The sequence below is a fragment of the Heptranchias perlo genome, chromosome 11, assembly GCF_035084215.1.
Source record: "Heptranchias perlo isolate sHepPer1 chromosome 11, sHepPer1.hap1, whole genome shotgun sequence".
Taxonomy (NCBI): domain Eukaryota; kingdom Metazoa; phylum Chordata; class Chondrichthyes; order Hexanchiformes; family Hexanchidae; genus Heptranchias; species Heptranchias perlo.
Window position 1 is genome coordinate 70,716,955 of NC_090335.1, and position 21,265 is coordinate 70,738,219.

Sequence of the window (21,265 nt, forward strand, 5' to 3'; positions counted from 1 at the left end):
GAAGGATATACTTGCCTTAGAGCAGGTGCAACGAAGGTTCACTAGATTGATTCCTGGGATGAGAGGGTTGTCCTATTGAGTAGAATGTGCCTATACTCTCGGGAGTTTAGAAGAATGAGAGGTGATCTCATTGAAACATATAAGATCCTTGGAGGGCTTGACAGGGTAGATGCTGCGAGGTTGTTTCTCTTGGCTGGAGAGTCTTGAACTAGGGGGTATAGTCTCAGGATAAGGGGTCGGCCATTTAGGACTGAGATGAGGAGAAATTTCTTCACTCAGAGGGTTGTGAATCTTTGGAATTCTCTACCCCAGAGGGTTGTGGATGCTCGGTATATTCAAGACTGAAATCAATAGATTTTTGGACTCTAAGGGAATCAAGCGATATGGGGATAGGGCGGGAAAATGGAGTTGAGGCAGACGATCAGCCGTGATATGATTGAATCACGGAGCAGGCTCGAGGGGCCGTATGGCCTACTCCTGCCCCTATTTCTTATGTTCATGTTTTTATGACACTTGCATTTCCCACATGTAGTCTGTGAGCACTGCTCCGTATAGGGGCATGGAATTGGCTCAATAATTTCATACGATTATATTGCACGAGGTCATTTTTAGACTGTAGAGATTATAAAAAACTAATATCACCCTTACTAGCAAGTGATATTCACCCAAGATAAATGTGTAGATTGTTATGAATATATAGAAGGGGCTGCCACTTTAAAACAGTGGCCTGTATTTAGATATTATGACCATGAAGATGAAGCTAAATAAATGTGGGCCTGTCACTTTAGTTTTGTCTCATATTTTTACACAATAAACATAAAGCCCCGAGTATCACACAGGATAAACGAAGCATCCGTGTTACAAGAAATAACTAGTAATTTGTAAAATGTTTACATTTTTTTTAAAAAACACGTTTTTTAAAAGTGAAGTAGTGTTTCCGCAGTCCTTAAGTTCTCATCCAGAAATTATATATTTATATACATTGTAAATAAAAGATGCGGAGTCACAGATTGTTGTAGTTTTTCCAAGGCGTTGAGGAGCGAGCAGAAAGGGGAGTGAGAGGGAGACAAGAGGGAAGGGAACAGAATAGGGACAATTTAAACCATCCATTGCAGCCATGTAACTGTTGGACTTCATGTTCTCCCCTCCTCTCCTGAAGGCGCCCACTTATACTCGGGAGTGACTCCACGAGCACTGAAAGTCCTAGGGCACCTTGCCCAAATGGTATTTCTTCGTGTCTAAGTCTGCGCAGTGAGTGTCAGCAAGATTATCAACCATGTGAATGGATGCATCCTAAGTCAGTCCCATCCTGCCCCCACCCAACGTCGACACACAGCATTTTTCCAGCAGGGATCACCAAGAGTGGGGACCCCACAATGATTTGTCGCCTTCTTAACTCAGGGATCTGAAGCCAGTTATAGCACCTCCATCTACCACCCCGTCTAACTCAGCACAGACTGGGGATCAAACTTGAGAGCTTCCCAGTCTGTACAAGTCAGTCCCACATCAGGACAGTGCCCCATAACATCTTAACTGCTGAAATTACAATACAGTTTTAGAGTGCAAACCCTGAACAGGCAGGTATCAAGTTCCGTTATCCTTTCAACCTGCTTACTTTCAGAGGGTTAACGCTTGTACTATTGATAGCGAACAAGGAAATTCCATGCGGTGTTCGTACGCTGGTATGAAAACGATGCCCCTAACATTTTACTCACTATGCCTCTGTACACTGAAAGGCAATTAAATAATAAACTTTGTCTGGAAAAGGTCCTGGAAACCCAAGTTTTACGATCACGCACGATGATCAACGTACGGTCGAATCCTTTTGTGCAGCCAAGTTTTAAAAGCACGAACCACAAGTGGATTCTTTCACAATATCTTGACGAAATGAATCAGTGACGCTACTTGGAGAGCAATGTACGAGGATATTACTGGGGGAAGGGGAGGGGGCGGTTGGAACCTCGTCTTTAAGACGAGGCGGTGACGTCCGGGTTTGAGAATTTGCTATAAATTCATTGTTACACCGCCTCACATCTTAGATCTTACTCCCTTCTCTTTCTAGTTACAGTGAGGGGGTACCGTTGTACAAAGAACTTTTTTCTTAAAATAAATATTTTGATGCATTTACTGTTGCACGATAACGCATTAGAAAGTTTGAAAGTTTGGGAGGGCTACAGTTGTTGCATTCAATTGCATTTCATTTTTTGCACGTTGTTTGTAAAATCATTATTTTAGAATCCGTGTGTGTTTCTTGTTATTATTTTGCAAACATGGTGCTGTTTGTTTTCCTCGCTGTCTGGACTCTGCACCAGTCGCTGCTGTTGTGTCTTGCAGTCGATCAGCCTCACCTACCTGCGCCGGTACTGGGCTCCCCAGCCGGGCATTCCGACAGCAGACAGCTGTTTCCCCTCCAGCGGGGATGGCGGAGGAGGAGCGGGATGGTGCAGAATGTGGATCGGATTTACGCCGGGGACGGGAAGGTCGGTTACATCCTGTACGCGGACGGCAAGAGGTTCCTGCTGGATTTGGAAAGGGACGAGGCTGTTACCTCGCCTCACTTTGGTGCCAGAGTCCTGGGTCCCCTGGAGCTAGACGGCGGGGCAAGCGGGCACTGCTACTACCGAGGGACCGTGGACTCCAACCCGGAGTCGCTGGCCGTCTTTAATCTCTGCGGGGGTCTGGATGGTTTCTTTGCTGTTGGGCGTTCCCGTTACACCATCAGCCCGCTCATCGGGTCCGGAGCCCGGGAGAACCAGGTGTTTGGAGCTGCAGCTGGAAAAGTCCTGCACGTCTTTGCGAGAGATCATTTCAGATTCCAGACCTTGGCTCAGCCCAGCCGCTGCGAGACTCCTACCTCCGGGATGAAGGGCAAGGGAAGCGAGGACGATGCCAACCACAAGCACCCCAACGGCTCGGAGACGCCGGGCAGCCCCCGGCTCTCCAGACGCTTCAAGCGCTCGGTCTCCAGACCCCGGCACGTCGAGCTGCTGCTGGTGGCGGACGAGTCAATGTCCAAGAAATACGGGCGCAACATCCAGCACTACCTGCTGACCCTGACCTCCATCGCCTCCAAGCTGTACGGCCATGCCAGCATCGAGAACCCCGTCCGCCTGGCCGTGGTCAAGATCGTGGTCATCAGCGACGTGGACAAGGGGCCCGAGGTCAACAAGAACGCCGCGGCCACCCTCAAGAACTTCTGCAGGTGGCAACACAAGCAGAACCAGCACGGCGATAACCACGCGGAGCACCACGACGCTGCCATCCTCTTCACCCGGGAAGTAAGTCAAATTTAAATATACATATACATATGTAAACTCTACTAAAGGGGGCAAGTGTCGATGGCATGCACCTTTAACAGTTTCCATTTAAACCATTTCTTTTATAAACAAGGTTTTCATGGAAAAAAAACAGATGGAATGGGGTCCTTAAAATACCTGTTAAAAAGATTCATGGAATCTCATGTAATATAGAATCAGACCTTGACCTATTCAGTCACCGTAAACCTGATTATAGAGCAGTCAGTATGAACTTCAGTGTGTACGCGTGTCTTTGGGAGAGCAAGTGTCAAATTTACTACCGTGCGCAAATTTGATTTGCACTCTCACTGAACCTCCCCTGGCAAAGCAGGGAGTCTGTGCCTTCAAGCACCGAGGCTACTGGCACTGGCATGGTTCAGAATGAGCATGCTGGCCAGCAGCAGTAACCTTGGCTCAAAAAGCTGCGTTAGCTTCAGCATGCCAGCATTTCGTGTGTGTGTGTGTTTATTAAAAAAATCTCAAAATTATTGTTAATCCCCCTGTGGAATGAAATGATTGGAATTCCTTTTACCAAACTGCAAAGTGCAACTAAAATTTATTGATTGTATTTTTAATTGCAAGTTATTTTTTTTAAATTGTAGAGGTCCATTATCATCTTGCAATTGGTTTGAAGGGGGTGGCAGTTGTTGGCAGCGTGATCCCGAGCTCTGGAGATGGTTTTGTTCACTATTTGGAGCTGTCTATCTCCTCAGACCGGTACAGTTGTGCGTGTGTTTTTCTTGCTTTTGTAGAAGGCATTGGGATGAGGTCAGTTCTCACCAATAACACCCTTCCATCCAACAAAATATTGATAAACACATGAGCCTATGGCTTGCAAGCCAGGAGCATGTGCTCGCTAAATTAAAGTGACACCATCTTCCTGAAAAATCGTTCAGCTAATTTTGTTTTTCATTTGTTCACAAACATGTGATTCCAGTCGAATGCAACTCTGGACCTCTTGCACATTATGTCGCGATGGATAATTTATGACTTTTCTTCCTCTGCAATTTGAAAAAAAAAGGTTTGCCAAATACTTATTTTCCCAAGAAAGGCAACGCCACTTTAAGTTATCCTTATGCTAATCCGAGGCCGTTTGGTGCAGCCTTGGGATCTGGATTTTTTTTTCCCCCCGTGAAAACTTCAGCTGCTGCAGTTTGTAAGTTCAGCACCTGGTGGAACTTGTGACTATAAACCTCCATCCTTACCCCACCTAGAGTTCCCAACCCACCTGGAATCGGGGGTTTCTCCCCCAAGCACTGCCTCCAGCAGCCCAGGAGATCAATGATTTACATTTCCCGCCACAGTGCGCCTCACCCCTCACTCCGTGATGTCACCCAAAAAGAGCCGCAACGGTGTGGAGTGCAGTGGGGAGGGGGAGAGTCGGGAATCCGGAGTCTCGGCAATGGAGTGGTTCCTCGGTTCCCCCTCTTTGCCTGCTCACAGGTAGCTTCCTAGTTCTTGGAACTTGTCGGACAACAGCTGCAGGCAGGAAACTATGAGCAAAAATACTAAACGCCAGGAGACCTGCCCTTTATAAGATAAATACAATAACATTTGTAGAAGTCATGTGATGCCTGGTCACTCGATCAGGCTTCAAATGGTCAGAGGTCATGTGATCAGAATGTCACGTGATCAAACCGCCACGAATTCCTCCAACCAGAGTTTTTTTTCTTCTTTTCCTCCAACCAGAGTTGGTAACCCTACCCCCACCCCTTCGCTAGACATATAACCTTAGAAAGGTCAAGTGAAATTTAGCTTCAGATTAAAGGGATTTTTCATCAGTAGCACAACCATTGGATGAGAATGAGGGTAAGATGTTCCATCCCCCAATTATTTTGGCATAGATTTTGCCTCCTCTTACCCCTCTTGCTCTAATTCCTGAAATTGCCCCTGATTTACCCCCCAACTATTTATTATTGGTATTGTCTCTAATAGTGACATCAAGCAGAAGCAACACAGTAAAGTTTTTTTTAAATGTAAATATCATTGTTTAAATGTTGACCATGGTTTGCCAAACAGGTGCAGATGCTTCGTTAAGTCTCAGATGGAATGCAGTTCTCAATGCGTATGGCATTATATGTTATAACTGAGGTGATCTTGTGTTTTTTTTCTGCTCCTTCATTCTTTCATTCTTATTACTTGCACTTCAGTAACTGGGTTTATAAGACTATGGAAATCTGACAGTGTTCCAAGTTTAGAACTTTGTATTTTTAAGGATGTAAACAGATTTCAGAATGAGCTGAACTAACAGATGTCCAGTTGCACTTGTACAGTTCTGGGAAAAGACTGACTTGAAATTCCTCAGGCTAATGTTTTCTTAGAACCATAGAAAACATACAGCACAGAAGGAGGCCATTCGGCCCATCATGTCCGCGCTGGCTCGAAGAACATGTTCCTCCCCTCCTCAAACCATTAACTAGTTGCTGGTAAATGGTGCCATAGGTGCATTTCCCAAGCAGTCATTATTCAACTGTGAGCCTCGGTGGTGCATGTTGCAGGCTATTCAGACACTGCGGACATCTGAACTTATGCTGTCCTCAGAAAACATCCACACTGGACACCAAGAAGCAGCAGGGGCCATTGCTAATTTTTCCTTCTCTAGCTTGGGGCACAAGGCCAATTGAGACCCTGGTGAGATCTGTTAACTCAGCACAGACCAGCAATCAAATTTGGGACCTTCCTAGTCTGCGTGGCTCAACAGTTCACTGGATAAGCTTACTGAGTCAATGGATAGGTGTTTTTCCAGCCTAGGTGTCTGACTCATTTGCCTCTGTGGTAGTTGGGGTATTGGTCCTCAGTCTGTAACTACCAGAACTAGAGAGAAATTTGAATTTTTGAGGAGCAGCAGAACCACAGTATTTCTGTACAAGCTAGTTCCTCATCTGTGCAAATGACAGAGAGGTAGGAAAGGAGAATGAGATGGTTAGCTCTTTATAAAGACCAAATCTATCCAAGACTTGAATATTGATATCTGGGAAGGCTTTTCCAGCACTTCTCTCACACTCTGGGTCAGGATGAATGAAAAAGCTTGTCATCTGATAGGCGATCACGCTCCCACTTCTTGTGTCCAAACTCGCTCTTAGTCATCATCTTTCTTGTTTTTTATGCTCATTGCTTCTATGAACTTTCTTGCTTCTCCAAGCTACAAATATGCAGTCCTACATGCTCTGTCCCTCCCTGCAACCTCATTGCATTGAAATCGAGATTAATCGCACAGTTGCCTATTCTAACTCACCTTTTACCATGACCTTGAAATTGTTAACATGGCTTTTATCTGGTGTGATATTAAGCCATAAAGTCAAGGAGGTATCCAGATTTGATTCTCCTGATCATTGTTGAATTAGCTGATCTCAGCTGGACAGCAATAATAGCACTGCAATTGTTGTCAATGCCTCTGGGCTAGGGAGATGAAAAAACTGGGGTTCCTGCTCCCAACCTCTATCCAATGACCCCCTCCCTTCCACTCAAAGTGTGCCTACGTGGAGTTCAACAGGTGAATAGTATGCCAACAATCATTGTCAAGACTCGCACGTGAATCATGACCACTTGGGGTGAGCTACTAGGGGACTGGTCCCTCCCATGGAACTGTACCTCAAACCAAAGTCAGTGGACCAGGGAGAAGACTGGAAAAAGCAAAAACTAGGCTTTTAAAGGAGTCTGGTTGTGTAACTAGGCAAGTGTACGTGTTGGGGAATGGGAAGAGTAGTGCAGACAGATTCATGTAACTGCGCTATAATAACCCTTTTAAGATATCAGTGGTTGACATGTCAAGTGAAGCTCAAGTATTTCTTATATACAAAATTGGTAAGTCAGTGACTCCTGATCACAAAGATACCATCAAATAAGCAGAAAGACTTTTATTATTTCTGGCTTGCAAACCAAAGAAGTAGTGTTTCACACCTCCCCCATCCGTTGCCCCCAAAAAAACGCAGCCTGAACTAACATGGAATCGTTCATCTTTTAAAACTGGCTGCCCGCCCTTCAGATGCCATCATCAGGATGTAATGACCTTGGTAACAAATAGCACCAATTATACCCACTTACAGTGGCATGCTTCTGTGTTTCCACAGTTTGTAGAATGTAGTGGCCTCTCATGCAGTGATTAAAACGTCAATGGATTGCGCTTTCTTTGAATGGCCACCAGACTTTTTGTGACTCATTAGTCTCGTCCGTAATGCACTTGGGTGCTAAGTATGTCAGAAATATTGTCTCTATCCTGTGAGAACATGACCATTCTCAGAAAAAGAACCGTAGTACAACTGGTGTATATTAGAAATATTTGTGTTTTCTACCCTACACTCCTGAAAGCTCTAAGTTTCAGTTTCACTTTGAGGTACAGCTATGTACATGCCAGCCATCCCCCAGTACCTCGCTCAAGTTGCAGTTCTTCATGTGTGAGCCAAGACAGTGAATATCAGGAGGCTTTTCGACTATTACTTATCTTGTCTTCTCTCCTTATTTCCACCATGGTACTGGCTTGCACAATGGACTTTAAGCCCTTCGCCTTGGTTTCTGAGCTTTTTTTTTAAAAAAAAGTCTCGTAATGACCAAACGCAAGTTCCAGAGCTTAAAATTCCAATTCATCTTCTTGAAACTCCAGCTATATACGACTATAATTTCAAACATATCTTATTACTGCATTTAATTGCTGCTAAATTCAATTTGACAGTATAAAAAATGTTATACCTGTAATTGTACAGATCAGGAAGTCATGTTTCCACTATCAGTAAGATAATTTGTTTCAAAGCCACAAGATTTTATATAGAGAGACTTAGAAAACCCAGTACAGTAACTGTCTAAAATTTGAAGCAAAATCTGTCAGCTAGACTTCAGTTAAACATCTTTCCCAAACGATCCAATCTTCTTAACTGATGAAAAAGTATGTGTGTAAGAGAAACAGTTACCTCTCCAATTGTGAACTTAGTCCCAGTGGAATGAATTGGATGGGGGATCTTTACATTGAGAAAACTTGCTCCCTGATGGTTTACTGAGTAAATGCATTAAGGCTTACAGACCAGGAATGCCTCAGATTTGATCCCTGACCTGGACTTAGCTAGGTGATCTCAGCCAGGGTGGTAGTAAGGGCCTGTGTTCCTGGGCCAGGTGGAGGAAAAGATATCCGTCAAGATTCCTGCTCCTGATCGCAATCCAGTGTCTCTTGCTAGAAATCACGCAGGTTAGGATGTTGGGTGGGGACAGAATGGGGGTTGGCTGTGATGCCTTCCGTGGTAAAATAGCCTAGCACCTGCTGTCCCAGCTTATACTTGACCTGGAGTGCTGTTAGCGTCAATGGAACTGTACTCTAGCATGAATCAGCACCTTCAAAAGAGGAGGCAAGTAAAAGGGAACATAAAATGTGGTTTTAGCCAGATTGGTCTTAAATGGGGTGCAGCAACTCCTGGGAGAACCTGCTTCAAGATCTTGGTTTGTGCCATGGCATAACCGCTGGCAATGCAGTAACCCACATTATGTTGGTTTTACATAATTGTGTTTTTTAAAGTGTATCAGGCACAATTACCTTGTGGCGTATCCCGCTGTTTACAAGCTGAACAAAGTATCTTGTGTGACCTTTCATCAGAAGGTGAAATGCCTTTCATTGAAACAGCCTGACCATGCCATTTTGTATGTTACAAGGGAAAATAGCCCTTAATTACACGGACATCTGCCAACCACGTGATATTCTATTTTTGGAACATTTTTAAAAATTAGTTTTAAATCCTTGAGTTTCATACTAACTCCTTTTTGGAGAGGGGGACATAGAAAGATTGAACTAGAAGCGAGGCAGAGGCAGGTCAAACCCAGCGGGGGTGGGAGGTGTGTAATGGAGGGCAGTCAGCACCTTGTGTTTATCAATAACCACAATATGAATAGATGAACTTATTCAGGGAAAACTCACTGCTGACAAGGTAACTATCAAATCCCACACCGGAACATAATTGTGAGTAATACTGTACATGGGTTTTTGGGCCCTACTGCAGAAGTTGGGTAAATAATATGAACAGTAAGGCTGTCTGTTTCCATGTGTTTGTGTATATATACATGTGTGTGTGTGTTGCTATGAACTTTCACAGACGTTTGTTTATTTTCCAAACGATTTTGTGTCGGCCCAAAAAAAGAGCACTCCCAGCTGTGTTGCCCTGTGCCTTTAAGCAGAGACAGAAATACAAACAGAGTGCTGACCACCAGAGACACCTGATTCTAGAGTCTTTGAACTAATGCCAGGGACCTGTGTGAAAACACCACTCATTGCCTTCTTCCTCTAACTTGTATTTTTTTATAATTATTATTTTTTTGTTCCTCTGCAATGTTGTTTTTCACTCTCCCTCTCCCTTTTCAGAGAGCCACTAATGGCCAGTTTGCACAGAGTATGGGTATTGCCCCTCTTGGCTGCCAGCCGGCATTCTGCATCATCCACAGACAGAGAGAAACCTCAACTCATTAAATTCGCAGAGCAAACATTCTCTCTAAGAAGGAAACGGCTTATTTACCAGCAACAAGAACCTTGGCAGCCCTGAGCCATTCATTTAATCATTGCGTCTTGGTTTTACATTGGTGGTGGCCTTCACTATCGCCCTGGTCTCTTCACCCTTATTTCTTAACTTTAAACAAACAAATTAGTAGATATATATCTATGGTTATAGAAGTACTTATACAACATTCCCTTTTGTCCATCCTGTGTATAAAATATATACGCAGCAACACACAGGCTGGCCTGTGTTACAAAACAATAATACATGGGAGTGAAATATTTATTCTAAACGGATTAACACCTCCATTAAAATAGCAGCCAGAGAAATTTCGTAAGAGCGCATTATTTATTCGTACACTAATATTCAAAGAAGTTAACAGGCGATTCCACAGTGTGGTACTTGCAGGGAGCGCACCTTGGGAAATTGCAAGCGCTCAGCATGCGATTCCATCCATGGATGGAAAATCATGTGCTGTGTGCCCGTGATTTCCCACAATGCACTTCTAGGAAGTGCCACACCCCTCTGGGAGCACTGAATCGCAGGGTCACTCATTTTAATTTTGAGCCAATGTTTCGTGGTTTATTTGGTGTTCCGAATCACTCAAGTTTCACGTTTCGGTGTTATCTGAACACAAAGATTGTAGAATCATAGAATCGTAGAAAGGTTACAGCACAGAAGGAGGCCATTCGGCCCATTGAGTCCACACTGGCTCTATGCACGAGCAATCCAGCTAGTCCCACGCCACCGTCGTATCCCTGTAGCCCTGCACATTTTTTCATTTCAAGTACTTATCCAGTTCCCTTTTAAAAGCCATAATTGAATCTGCCTCAATCGCTCCCTCGGGCAGTGCATTCCAGATCCCAACCACTTGCTGCGTAAAAAAGATTTTCCTCATGTCACCTTTGATTCTTTTGCCAATCACCTTAAATCTATGCCCTCTAGTTCTTGACCCTTCTGCCAATGGGAACAGTTTCTCTCTATCTACTCTGTCTAGACCCTTCATGATTTTGAATACCTCTATCAAATCTCCTCTCAACCTTCTCTGTTCCAAGGAGAACAATCCCAGGTTCTCCAGTCTATCCACATAATTTATGTTCCTCATCCCTGGAATCATTCTAGTAAATCTCCTCTGTACCCTCTCTAAGGCCTTCACATCCTTCCTAAAGTGCGGTGCCCAGAACTGGACACAATACTCCAGTTGTGGCCAAATCAGTGTTATATAAAGATTCATCATGACTTCCTTGCTTTTGTACTCTATGCCTCTATTTATAAAGCCCAGAAGCCAGTATGATTTTTTTAACTGCTTTCTCAACCTGCCTTGCCACCTTCAACGATTTGTGCACATATACCCCCAGATCCCTCTGTTCCTCTACCCCTTTTAGAATTGTGCCCTCATTTTCCTACCGAAATGCATCACCTCGTATTTTTCCGCGTTAAACTTCAACTGCCATGTGTCCGCCCATGCCACCAGCGTGTCTATATCCTCTTGAAGTCTATCACTATCCTCTTCACTGTTCACTACCCTTCCAAGTTTTGTGTCATCTGCAAATTTTGAAATTGTGCCCTGTACTCCCAAGTCCAAGTCTTTAATGTATATCAAGAAAAGCAATGGTCCCAGCACCGACTCCAGTCCGAAAAACAACCGTTCACCACTACTCTCCGTTTCCTGTCATTTGGCCAATTCTGTATCCATGTTGCTGTTGCCTCCTTTATTCAATGGGCCGCAATCTTGATAGAAAGCCTACCATGTGGCACTTTATCAAACGCTTTTTGAAAATTCATATACACCACATCAACTGCATTGCCCTCATCTACCCTCTCTGTAGCAGCCTTGAACTACATTGTGGAACCCCAGAATTAAGATGTTAAACATGGACTAAAGTGTCCTATAGGATATGTTACTATGTTTCCATAGGGGAGAGCATGATGACACAATCATTTTCCTGAACACATCTGGTTAGCACTATAATCTTTAATTCTTTGATTTATTTTTCACACATACCCCTTGCCCTGTCAAAGGTACTGAGGCTTTCTGGGGTACAGTTCCATGGGCATCAGCAGCCCTTAAGTATCTCATCCAAGTGTCCATTCTTCATTGTATGAGCCCAGACAATGATCATCAGCAGGCTATTCAATTCATACTGTGGGGGCATTACAGCTGAAGCTGATCCTACCCTCACTCTATGTACACACACATACCCTTTCAGAGAGATGGGGCCACTGCAAGGTGAGCAAGTGACATCGCATGGACCAACCAAAATGGGAGAAAGGGTGGCGGGGTAGGTGTAAATAAATATTAACTCAAACTTATCAATTTAAAAGAAGAACATACATTGGTAATGATTATTTTACCAAAAATTTAAAATACATGTCTTGAAAGATTTTAAAAATAAGAACTCTACTCGTGATTTTTGGAAACATGGCAAAAGTATGACCTAGAAATTCAAACAATCTTAAAAATAAAAATAGAAAGGAAGCCAATTATTTCGTGCTGGGTTCTTCTGAGCTGGAATCTGAAATTTACAAGCAGCTACAATTACCTGGATTTGTCCATTTAGACTGTTATTCCAGGGAGCACTAGAGCAGCAGACTTACAAACAGGTCAGGTCAAACACATCTCAGCCATTAAACATCACGATGTTGCTCCAGACCATTCTTGAGCAATGGAACATGAGATCTGCTGATACTAAATATATCATTTAAACTCTGTAACATAATAACTTTGTACAGTGTGTTCTAAGGAGATGGGGGGAACTGTTCTATGTCTTTACCTTTAAATCTAAAACAAAAGCATAAATATTTTGGAATTGCACAGCAGTGAGCATGTGAAAAAGAAAAGACTGGTTAGCGTTTCACATGTCATCTATTCCTAAAATGTTAGCCTGCCTTTGCTGTTTCAGGTACTGACTCACCTGCTGTGTATTTCCAGCATTTTTGATCTTATTTTAGAATTTATTGGTGTGTGTTCCTAGCCCAGATGTTCAGGTGGAGTTTGAATCTCTTCATCTAGTCAATGAGTAGTGAGGCACTGAGGTCTTTTTGGCTGGATAATGTTGCATTAATAGTCCACTGCCTTAATTTGTTGGTGTCTTAATGTTGAAAGCTCTTGCCTCAAGTCTTAACCTATCGTTCAGATGTTGATTGACATGCTGTATCTTTCTAGCATGTTCTTTTTATAATTTGAACTTCTGACATTAATGCTTTTAAAAAAAAATCTCTAACTTGAATCTAATGTATTTTGCACTTCTTTTTGCACAGAATTTGTGTGGACACCATTCATGTGATACTCTGGGAATGGCGGATGTGGGAACCATCTGCTCCCCCGAGCGCAGCTGTGCAATCATCGAAGATGACGGCCTCCACGCTGCATTTACAGTCGCTCATGAAATCGGTACGTATATCACCACTTGTACAAGAAATAGCAAATCTGTATATACTCACAGATAGGCAACCCATGTATAAGAACCCCACAAAGGGTTGATGAGTCTGTCTAAGCTGACATCTTGGGGATTATCAGTTTATATGTATCAAGTCTAGGTGATAAATGGAGAGATGGATTGGCCCCCAATATGTAGCCACAGGGAGTGGTTGGGCAGAGTTTGTACTGCAATTCTCCACAGGCTCAGCCATGGAAAGGGAGGTCCTGAGCAGGGGCCAGGTGCTTCCCCATAGGGAGAAAGTGAAAGCTCATAGAATCAGAAGGGTAGATCTTGACTTTGTACGATAGTGTCGCAAAAGTCAAGATCTACCCCAGAGTATTTTATAGCTCAAAAGGAGGCATTTGGCCTATTGCAATATACCGGCTTTCTGAAAAGCTATCCGCTTAGTCCCATTTCCCTGCCCTTTCGCCAGACTCTTAAATTTTTCTTTTTACAATATTTGTTTATTTTTAAAAGTTATTATGGATTCTATTTTTTTTATTCGTTCATGGGATGTGGGCGTCGCTGGCAAGGCCAGCATTTATTGCCCATCCCTAATTGCCCTTGAGAAGGTGGTGGTGAGCCGCCTTCTTGAACCACTGCAGTCCATGTGGTGAAGGTTCTCCCACAGTGCTGTTAGGAAGTGAGTTCCAGGATTTTGACCCAGCGACGATGAAGGAATGACGATATATTTCCAAGTCGGGATGGTTTGTGACTTGGAGGGGAACGTGCAAGTGGTGGTGTTCCGGTGTGCCTGCTGCTCTTGTCCTTCTAGGTGGTAGAGGTCGTGGGTTTGGGAGGTGCTGTTGAAGAAGCCTTGGCGAATTGCTGCAGTGCATCCTGTGGATGGTACACACTGCAGCCACTGTGCGCCGATGGTGAAGGGAGTGAATGTTTAGGGTGATGGATGGGGTACCAATCAAGCGGGCTGCTTTGTTCTGGATGGTGTCGAGCTTCTTGAGTGTTGTTGGAGCTGCACTCATCCAGGCAAGTGGAGAGTATTCCATCATACTCCTGACTTGTGCCTTGTAGATGGTGGAAGGGCTTTGGTAGAGCATCCAACATCCTAACAACCCGCTGCATAGAAAAGAATCTTGCAACCTCTCCATTCTATTGGTGATCATTTTAGTCTTATGCTTGACTCATCAACCAGAGGAAATAGATTTTTCTGATTTACTTTATCAAAACCTGCCATCATTTTGAACAGCTGTATTAGATCTCTGGACCTTCTTTGTTATAATGAAAAGAGGCCCAGTTTCTCTCATCTCTCCTCATAACGAAAAGCCTCTCCTCCACAATGTCATCTTGATGAATCTCTTCTGCACCCTCTCCATGACATGTTCAAAGGGAGTGTTTCCCTGAAACCACTTATGCAAATTTCAATTCTAGAGAATGACATTGGGTCAGGCCTGTGGGAGCAGGATGCATGGCCAGCCTCTCAGACTGGTGGTGGTGCCAGAAGATCCAAGGAAAGGGACCAAGGCCCATAATGCTGGGCACCAATTAAGTTTGACAAAATTGAGAGTGTAGACAAAGTAAATCAAGGAGCAGTGGTTAAGTGATGCCTAGTTTGGGTTTTGAAGGGGGATTATTTATCAAGACGGCATTTGGCAATCAAAATAGTGAAACTGTGTTTAAACTGAGAACTGTTTAAGGCACCAAAGCAGACAATACTTGTGTTTTAACATAACTATTTCTTGTTGATCAAAGGACATCTCCTGGGACTATCCCATGATGATTCCAAATTCTGTGAAGAGTCTTATGGCTTGACTGAGGATAAACGGATAATGTCTTCCATTCTGACCAGCATTGACTCCTCCAAACCATGGTCCAAGTGCACTTCTGCCACAGTAACAGAGTTCTTTGACGACGGTCATGGTATGTATCCTGGCAGATGTTAACAATATACATTTTTATGCCCCTCTTTTTATACCGTATTACTGGGTAGCCCTTGTGTGTTGATATTGTTCATGTGCCAAACCTATCATAGCCTATGCCAACAGGGCACAATCTCACTCTTGTTGCATTGTTTGTGCCCAAGCTGACCATGTCCTTTCATTTATATATACATCTATAAGCTCCCATGATAGCTCAGTTAGTCAATCATGGTACTGAGCCATCCAGACCTGAGAATATCCCAGATTTGATTTCTCGTCTATGCTGTGTTGCTGATCTTAACTGAGGTGGCAGAAGGGGGCCCTATGCCCCGGACTAAAGAGGGGTGGAAAGCGGTCATGATTCTAACTGCTGATCGCTCTCTGGTGACCCCTGCTGGAAAATCTGTGTGGATCTTGATGAGAACAGGATCAGGATCAGCTGTGATGTCTCCAGCAACAAAATAGCCTGCCAGAATTTATTGTCTAGGCTCACACATGAAGAATGATCACTTGGGCGAGGGACTGGAGGGCAGCTGGTGCTTAGAACCATACCCCAGCAAGCATCAGCACCTTTAGAAAAGGGAAGGAAACTGGCAGAAGAATCCAAAGAGACATACAGAAAAATTAGTGCAAATTGTGGTGTAAACAGAATTCAAAGGATGTACTTCAATTATAGTTCATTTGTTTATTTATTGTAAAGTTCCAAGTAAAAAGTATGAACGAATAAACAAACAAACGAACATTTATATGGAGGCTTATTACATCTCTTAGGACATCCCAAAGTGCTTCACAGCCAGTGAGTTACGTTTTGAAGTGTAGTCACTGTTATTATATGGTTAAACATATAATAACAGTGTGCTGTTTCCACACAACAAGGTCCCACAAACAGAAAAGGAGATAACTGCCCAGTCAATCTATTTTGTGATGGTGATGTTTGAGGGAGAAATATTGGCCAGGACACCAGAAGAGTTCCCTGCCCTTCTTCAGATAGTGCCTTGGGACCTTTATCATCCATGGACCAGGCAAATGGGGTCTTAGTTTAATATCTCACCTGACTGTCAGATAGCACAGTGAGTTCGAACATGGGAATGAATCTGAGGTATTCTGAATCCATTCTCCAGCGTGTGCGAGTTCACAACTTATAATTCAGCACAAATTGGTGCTAAATGAACAGTCTCACTCACGATCACCACAAGGATGGCTGAGGTGGGAAATGGAAATGCTACGATGTGACAGGGGCGGTAAGGAGGGGAGGAGGAGGAGGAGGGAGGGTAATAAGGGTTGAGACAGATTGCGGGAGAGTGAGCAGAAGGAACTTTATTTGACATCTAAGCCATGAAATACCTGCCCTGGAAGTGACTGACGTTGACAGAATGGGAAGATACTATACTCCCCAACATAGGTCTCCATCATTTCACAAGGACATTGGCTCCATTTAACTATACTAGAGTCTATGATGGTAGTTTTTGAAATAAGTAAGTTTGGGCCTTTTCATCTACTTAAAGTTTAGTGAGACCCCGCGGAGTTACTGGCTGGATGAAATTTGCTGGTGTTTATAATAACATGTCTCTTTAATCATTCAAAGATGAGTGAGATTACACTGAGATATTTTCCAATTTCCTCCATTGTTGTCCTGAAGTTGCTGACTCTCACTGAGGGGTACAGTTCCACAGGCACCAGCTCTGCTACCTACCTAAGTGCCCATTCTTGTGTGAGCGTCAACATTGAATGTCAGTAAGTTATTTGACCATGGGAAGAAATAGCAGTTGAACTTGATCTTGCCCTCATCTAATCTGCGTGTGTGTACACAAATATATGCGCGCACACGGGAGTAGGGGTCAATGGCTAACAATTAGGAGAAGGAAACCTAGATAATGTTTTTCCCCTCCATCTAGTCCAGCGGCACTGAGGCTAATCGTAGCAACTCCCCCTGTCTGAGATCACCTATCATTACAAGATCGGACCCGGAACTTTCCTGGCCTGGCCTGACTTTCAGTGTCATGCTTAGTAAGCCATCGGGGCAGATAGTTTACTTTGAGCTTTTAAGTTAAACAAAGTGGTGTTGTGACCTCTTTCTAGGAGATGTGCGCATACGTGAGGATTTTATTTTATGGTGTCCTGATTGCTTTCCTTTCTAGGGGATTGTCTCCTTGATTCTCCACAGAAGCCCTTGCGTGGACCGGAAGAGCTGCCAGGGCAGAGCTATGATGCCGTCCGCCAGTGCAAGCTGGCTTTCGGGCCAGAGTACACAGTCTGCCCAGGCATGGATGTGTGCTCTCGCCTGTGGTGCGCCGTCATCCGCCAGGGGCAGATGGTGTGCATGACCAAGAAGCTGCCTGCCGTGGAAGGGACGCCATGCGGAAAAGGGAGAATCTGTCTCCATGGAAAATGCGTGGACAAAACCAAACGGAGGTATTACTCGGTGAGTAAGGGATCTAGGAGTGACACCACCAATCGGAGAGCATGGAATTTCATTTTATTGCATCCAGGGTCCGGGTTCCCACTCCTGGTCATGTTGTAGTGCGTGTGTGTGTCTGGACCACTAGTGAGGATATGATCAGATGCAGCTGTGATGTCCTCTGTGGTTGAATAGCCTGCCAACACTCACCATCTAAACTCACACACTAAAAATTAATGAATGTGGTATCGGACGTATTTAAACATAAGTCTCCAGCTTCAGAAGAGGAAAGGAGAAGAAACACGGGGGGGTGGGGGGGAAATGGTGTCAGCCTCAAAGTAGCTGTTGCGCTATATGTGTGTGTGTGTGTTTTTATTTCTGTTGTGATACAGTATGCTGCCCTAGGCCTTGAGGGAATGAAGACAACAAATCTCAGACAGTAATTGGCCCAGCTGTCTGTGTCATTCCAGTGCCGGGTTAGAACCAAGAATGCAGCTGACAAAGACTCTGGTGCCTCATTCCAATGGAAATAAAGCTAGTAAGCAAGAGAACAACGGCCTGTTCATTCCGATGTCGTAACGTGAAAGCTATTTTCCCACAGATCCCTCTCAATGTCGGCTGCCAAGCAGTAGATGGTTTCCTCCAGTTTCCGAGGTTTATAAAATGTCATCTGAATGTTTTCGTAAAAAGAAACTGCAGCAAAATCTCTGGTCCCTGTGCTTGTGAGGCTGGCACCTGGGCCTATGGTATCTGTCCAGGTTCAATTTCTTGTGGACCTGAAATCATACAGTGGGGTACTTGCATATGGACACTTAATGTTTCAGATAGAAAGGTTAGCAACTCCTCCAGCACAGCGGAGAGTGGAGTTTCAAATACATTAAGTGTTCATGCGTTATTATCCCATGGTACAAGTTCAGGGCCTACAAGGACAATTGGATAGATTTATAAAGTTCATGTTAGTGCATTTTGCAAGTGTTGACATTTGAGATTAAGCTCCCCCAATGGCTCAGTGGATAAATGAACTAAGTGGGATAGGGAGGGGTAACCTCAAGCCAGGCTTCCCGTTCCTGATCACCGTCCACTTACACCTGTTAGAAAGTGGGCGTCGGGCAAGAAACGGATTGGGCTCAGCTGAGGTGCCCTCCTCTTAACAAAAAATAGCCTGGCAACATTTACACATGTGTGAAAAATTCCATATGGGTGAGGTATCTTGGCACATGTGCCCATCAGGAAATCGGTGGCTTTAGGAGAGGAGCATAGAAGATTGGAGAGGACAAAGTAACAGTAACCTCGTGGTTTATCCACAAAAGAAACTGGCAGTGAAGCTAGTCACCTGACAATCTGAGAAGAAGGCAGAGCAGTGTTTCTTGGTGTGGATTGCAAAGTAAAAAGCATGCCTCAATAGAGGAGAGATCCACATTGAAGTAACTCCCATTAAGTGATTGTGCAACAGTCCTGGCACTGGCTGTGGGCAACACCACCATAGTCTTATGCCAGTAAAGTTGGAAAAATTTCCTGTTGGAAATCCTATAGACACAGACGCACCGTTGATTATCCCATTCCGATTGACGCATTGTTAGCTCCACTGAGTTCTAATGTCTTTATACGATTTCCATTTGTTGCTCCTTATGTTACAGGCTTCGGCTAATGGAAACTGGGGGTCGTGGGGATCCTGGGGACAGTGTTCACGGACATGTGGAGGAGGGGTGCAGTTTGCCCGTCGGCATTGCAACAATCCTGCTCCTAGAAACAATGGCAAATACTGTGTGGGGAAACGCGCCATCCACCGATCCTGCAATGTGACGCCGTGCCCACAAACTGGTACGTCTATCCTATAATCTCTCTTCGGGTAGAAGTAAACTACACCGAACAGGCACAACAATCTTTCTTGTCGGTTTTCTCTCCTTCCCCCTCCTTTCCTGAAGGCTCTCACATGCTGGAACACAGCTACACAGTTGCTGGCAACTTTCTGGCACCTTGCCCAAATGGCCTTTTTTAATGGGATATTTGACCATCAAAGGCATCATTGCTGAGCCTGATCCTATCGTACACCCAGTTATCCACACAAGCGCACTTTCCAGCAAGGTCACTGTATTGTGATCAGGACTAGGGACCCAGGCTGATTTCCAAACCCCTCCCCCCAGTACCCAATAAGGCACTGAGCCTTATTGTAGTGTGTTATTTGTTACTCCAATTAGATCAGCCAACTCGGTGCAAAGCAAGGGATTGAATCTGGGACCTTTTGGTCTGCATGGCTTAGTGTTACACTGGGTGGTGCCTGTACCCACTAGGCCTTCAGATTAGCTAGCAGCACTTTAACGATAAGAATGACTAGAGAAACACTAAACCTATTATCCAAAAAATATAAACAGTTGGTTGGACCTCGGTTTCTCTCAGTAAGGTATTTAGGAGCCCTGGCTAGGCTGATATAAGCAACTATTCACAAAATTGGTACATTAACATGGACTCATTCCTTCTCACCAGAACTGCTCTGTCTGGCTACATGTTCCATCACATCCTGACCCAAACTGCCATGGAGGCAGCATAACTCTCATATTCAGATCCCATCTTGTCCTATCCCTTTATCCCTCCATCATCTCCATGTTTGAACATCTCAATCTCAAATGTTAAGATGTCTAAAAATGTTAAAAAGACAAATCTAAATGCATTGTATCTGAATGCGCGAAGCATTCGTAATAAGGTAGAGAAATTAACTGCGCAAATTGATGTAAACGGATATGAAATAATAGCAATTACAGAGACATGGCTGCAGGGTGACTAAGGCTGGGAGCTGAATATTCAAGGGTATTCGATATTTAGGAAGGACAGGCAAAAAGGAAAAGGAGGTGGGGTGGTGTTGTTAGTAAGGGATGAAATCACAGCAATAGTGAGAAAGGATATTGGCTCAGAAAATCAATATGTAGAATCAGTCTGGATGAAGTTAAGAAGCACCAAGGGGCAGAAAACACAGGTGGGAGTTGTCTATAGGCCTCTAAACAGTAGTGGTAATGTAGGTGATGGGATCAAACAGGAAATTAGAGATGCATGTAACAAGGGTACTACAGTAATCATGGGTGACTTTAATCTACATATAGACTGGCCGAACCAAATTCGCAATAATACTGTAGAGGATGAATTCCTGGAGTGTGTAAGAGATGCTTTTTTAAACCAGTATGTTGAGGAGACAACCAGGAAACAGGCTATCCTAGATTGGGTATTGTGCAATGAGAAGGGGTTAATTAATAATCTTGTTGTGCGGGGTCCTTTAGGGAAGAGTGACCATGACTTGACAGAATTCTTCATTAAGATGGAAAGTGAAGTAGTCCAATCCAAAACTAGGGTCCTAAATCTAAACAAAGGAAACTACGAATGTATGAGTAGTGAGTTGGCTATGATAGATTGGGAAGCTTCATTAAAAGGCATGACGGTGGATATGCAATGGCTAACATTTAAGGAACGAATGCATGAATCGCAACAATTATACATTCCTTTCTGGTGCAAAAACACAAAAGGAAAAGCAGCCTAACCATGGCTAACAAAATAAATTAAGGATAGTATTAGATGCAAAGAGGAGTCACATAAAGTTGCCAGAAAAAGTAGCAAGCCTGAGGATTGGAAGCAGTTTAGAATTCAGCAAAAAAGGACCAAGGGTTGATTTAAGAGGGGAAAAATAGAGTATGAGAGTAAACTTGCAAGGAACATAAAAGTCAATGAAAGCAAACATGGAGGTGCAGCAAGCAGTTAGGAAGGCAAATGGTATGTTGGCCTTCATTGCAAGATGTCTTACTGCAGTTATACAGGGCCT

The 21,265-nt window shown here is 43.9% G+C and overlaps 1 protein-coding gene across 1 annotated transcript in view; it reads left to right on the forward strand.

The window, feature by feature from the left end:
* Positions 1–2,038: 2,038 nt before the first annotated feature.
* LOC137327481 (A disintegrin and metalloproteinase with thrombospondin motifs 5) overlaps positions 2,039–21,265 on the forward strand; it is a 41,290-nt gene continuing 22,063 nt past the window's right edge. Inside the window, exons 1-5 of the mRNA XM_067993350.1 lie at positions 2,039–3,278; positions 13,025–13,157; positions 14,896–15,063; positions 17,201–17,484; positions 19,098–19,281. Of these exons, the coding sequence (XP_067849451.1) occupies positions 2,271–3,278; positions 13,025–13,157; positions 14,896–15,063; positions 17,201–17,484; positions 19,098–19,281 (1,777 nt within the window). The 5' untranslated portion in view covers positions 2,039–2,270. The remainder of the gene's footprint in view (positions 3,279–13,024; positions 13,158–14,895; positions 15,064–17,200; positions 17,485–19,097; positions 19,282–21,265) is intronic.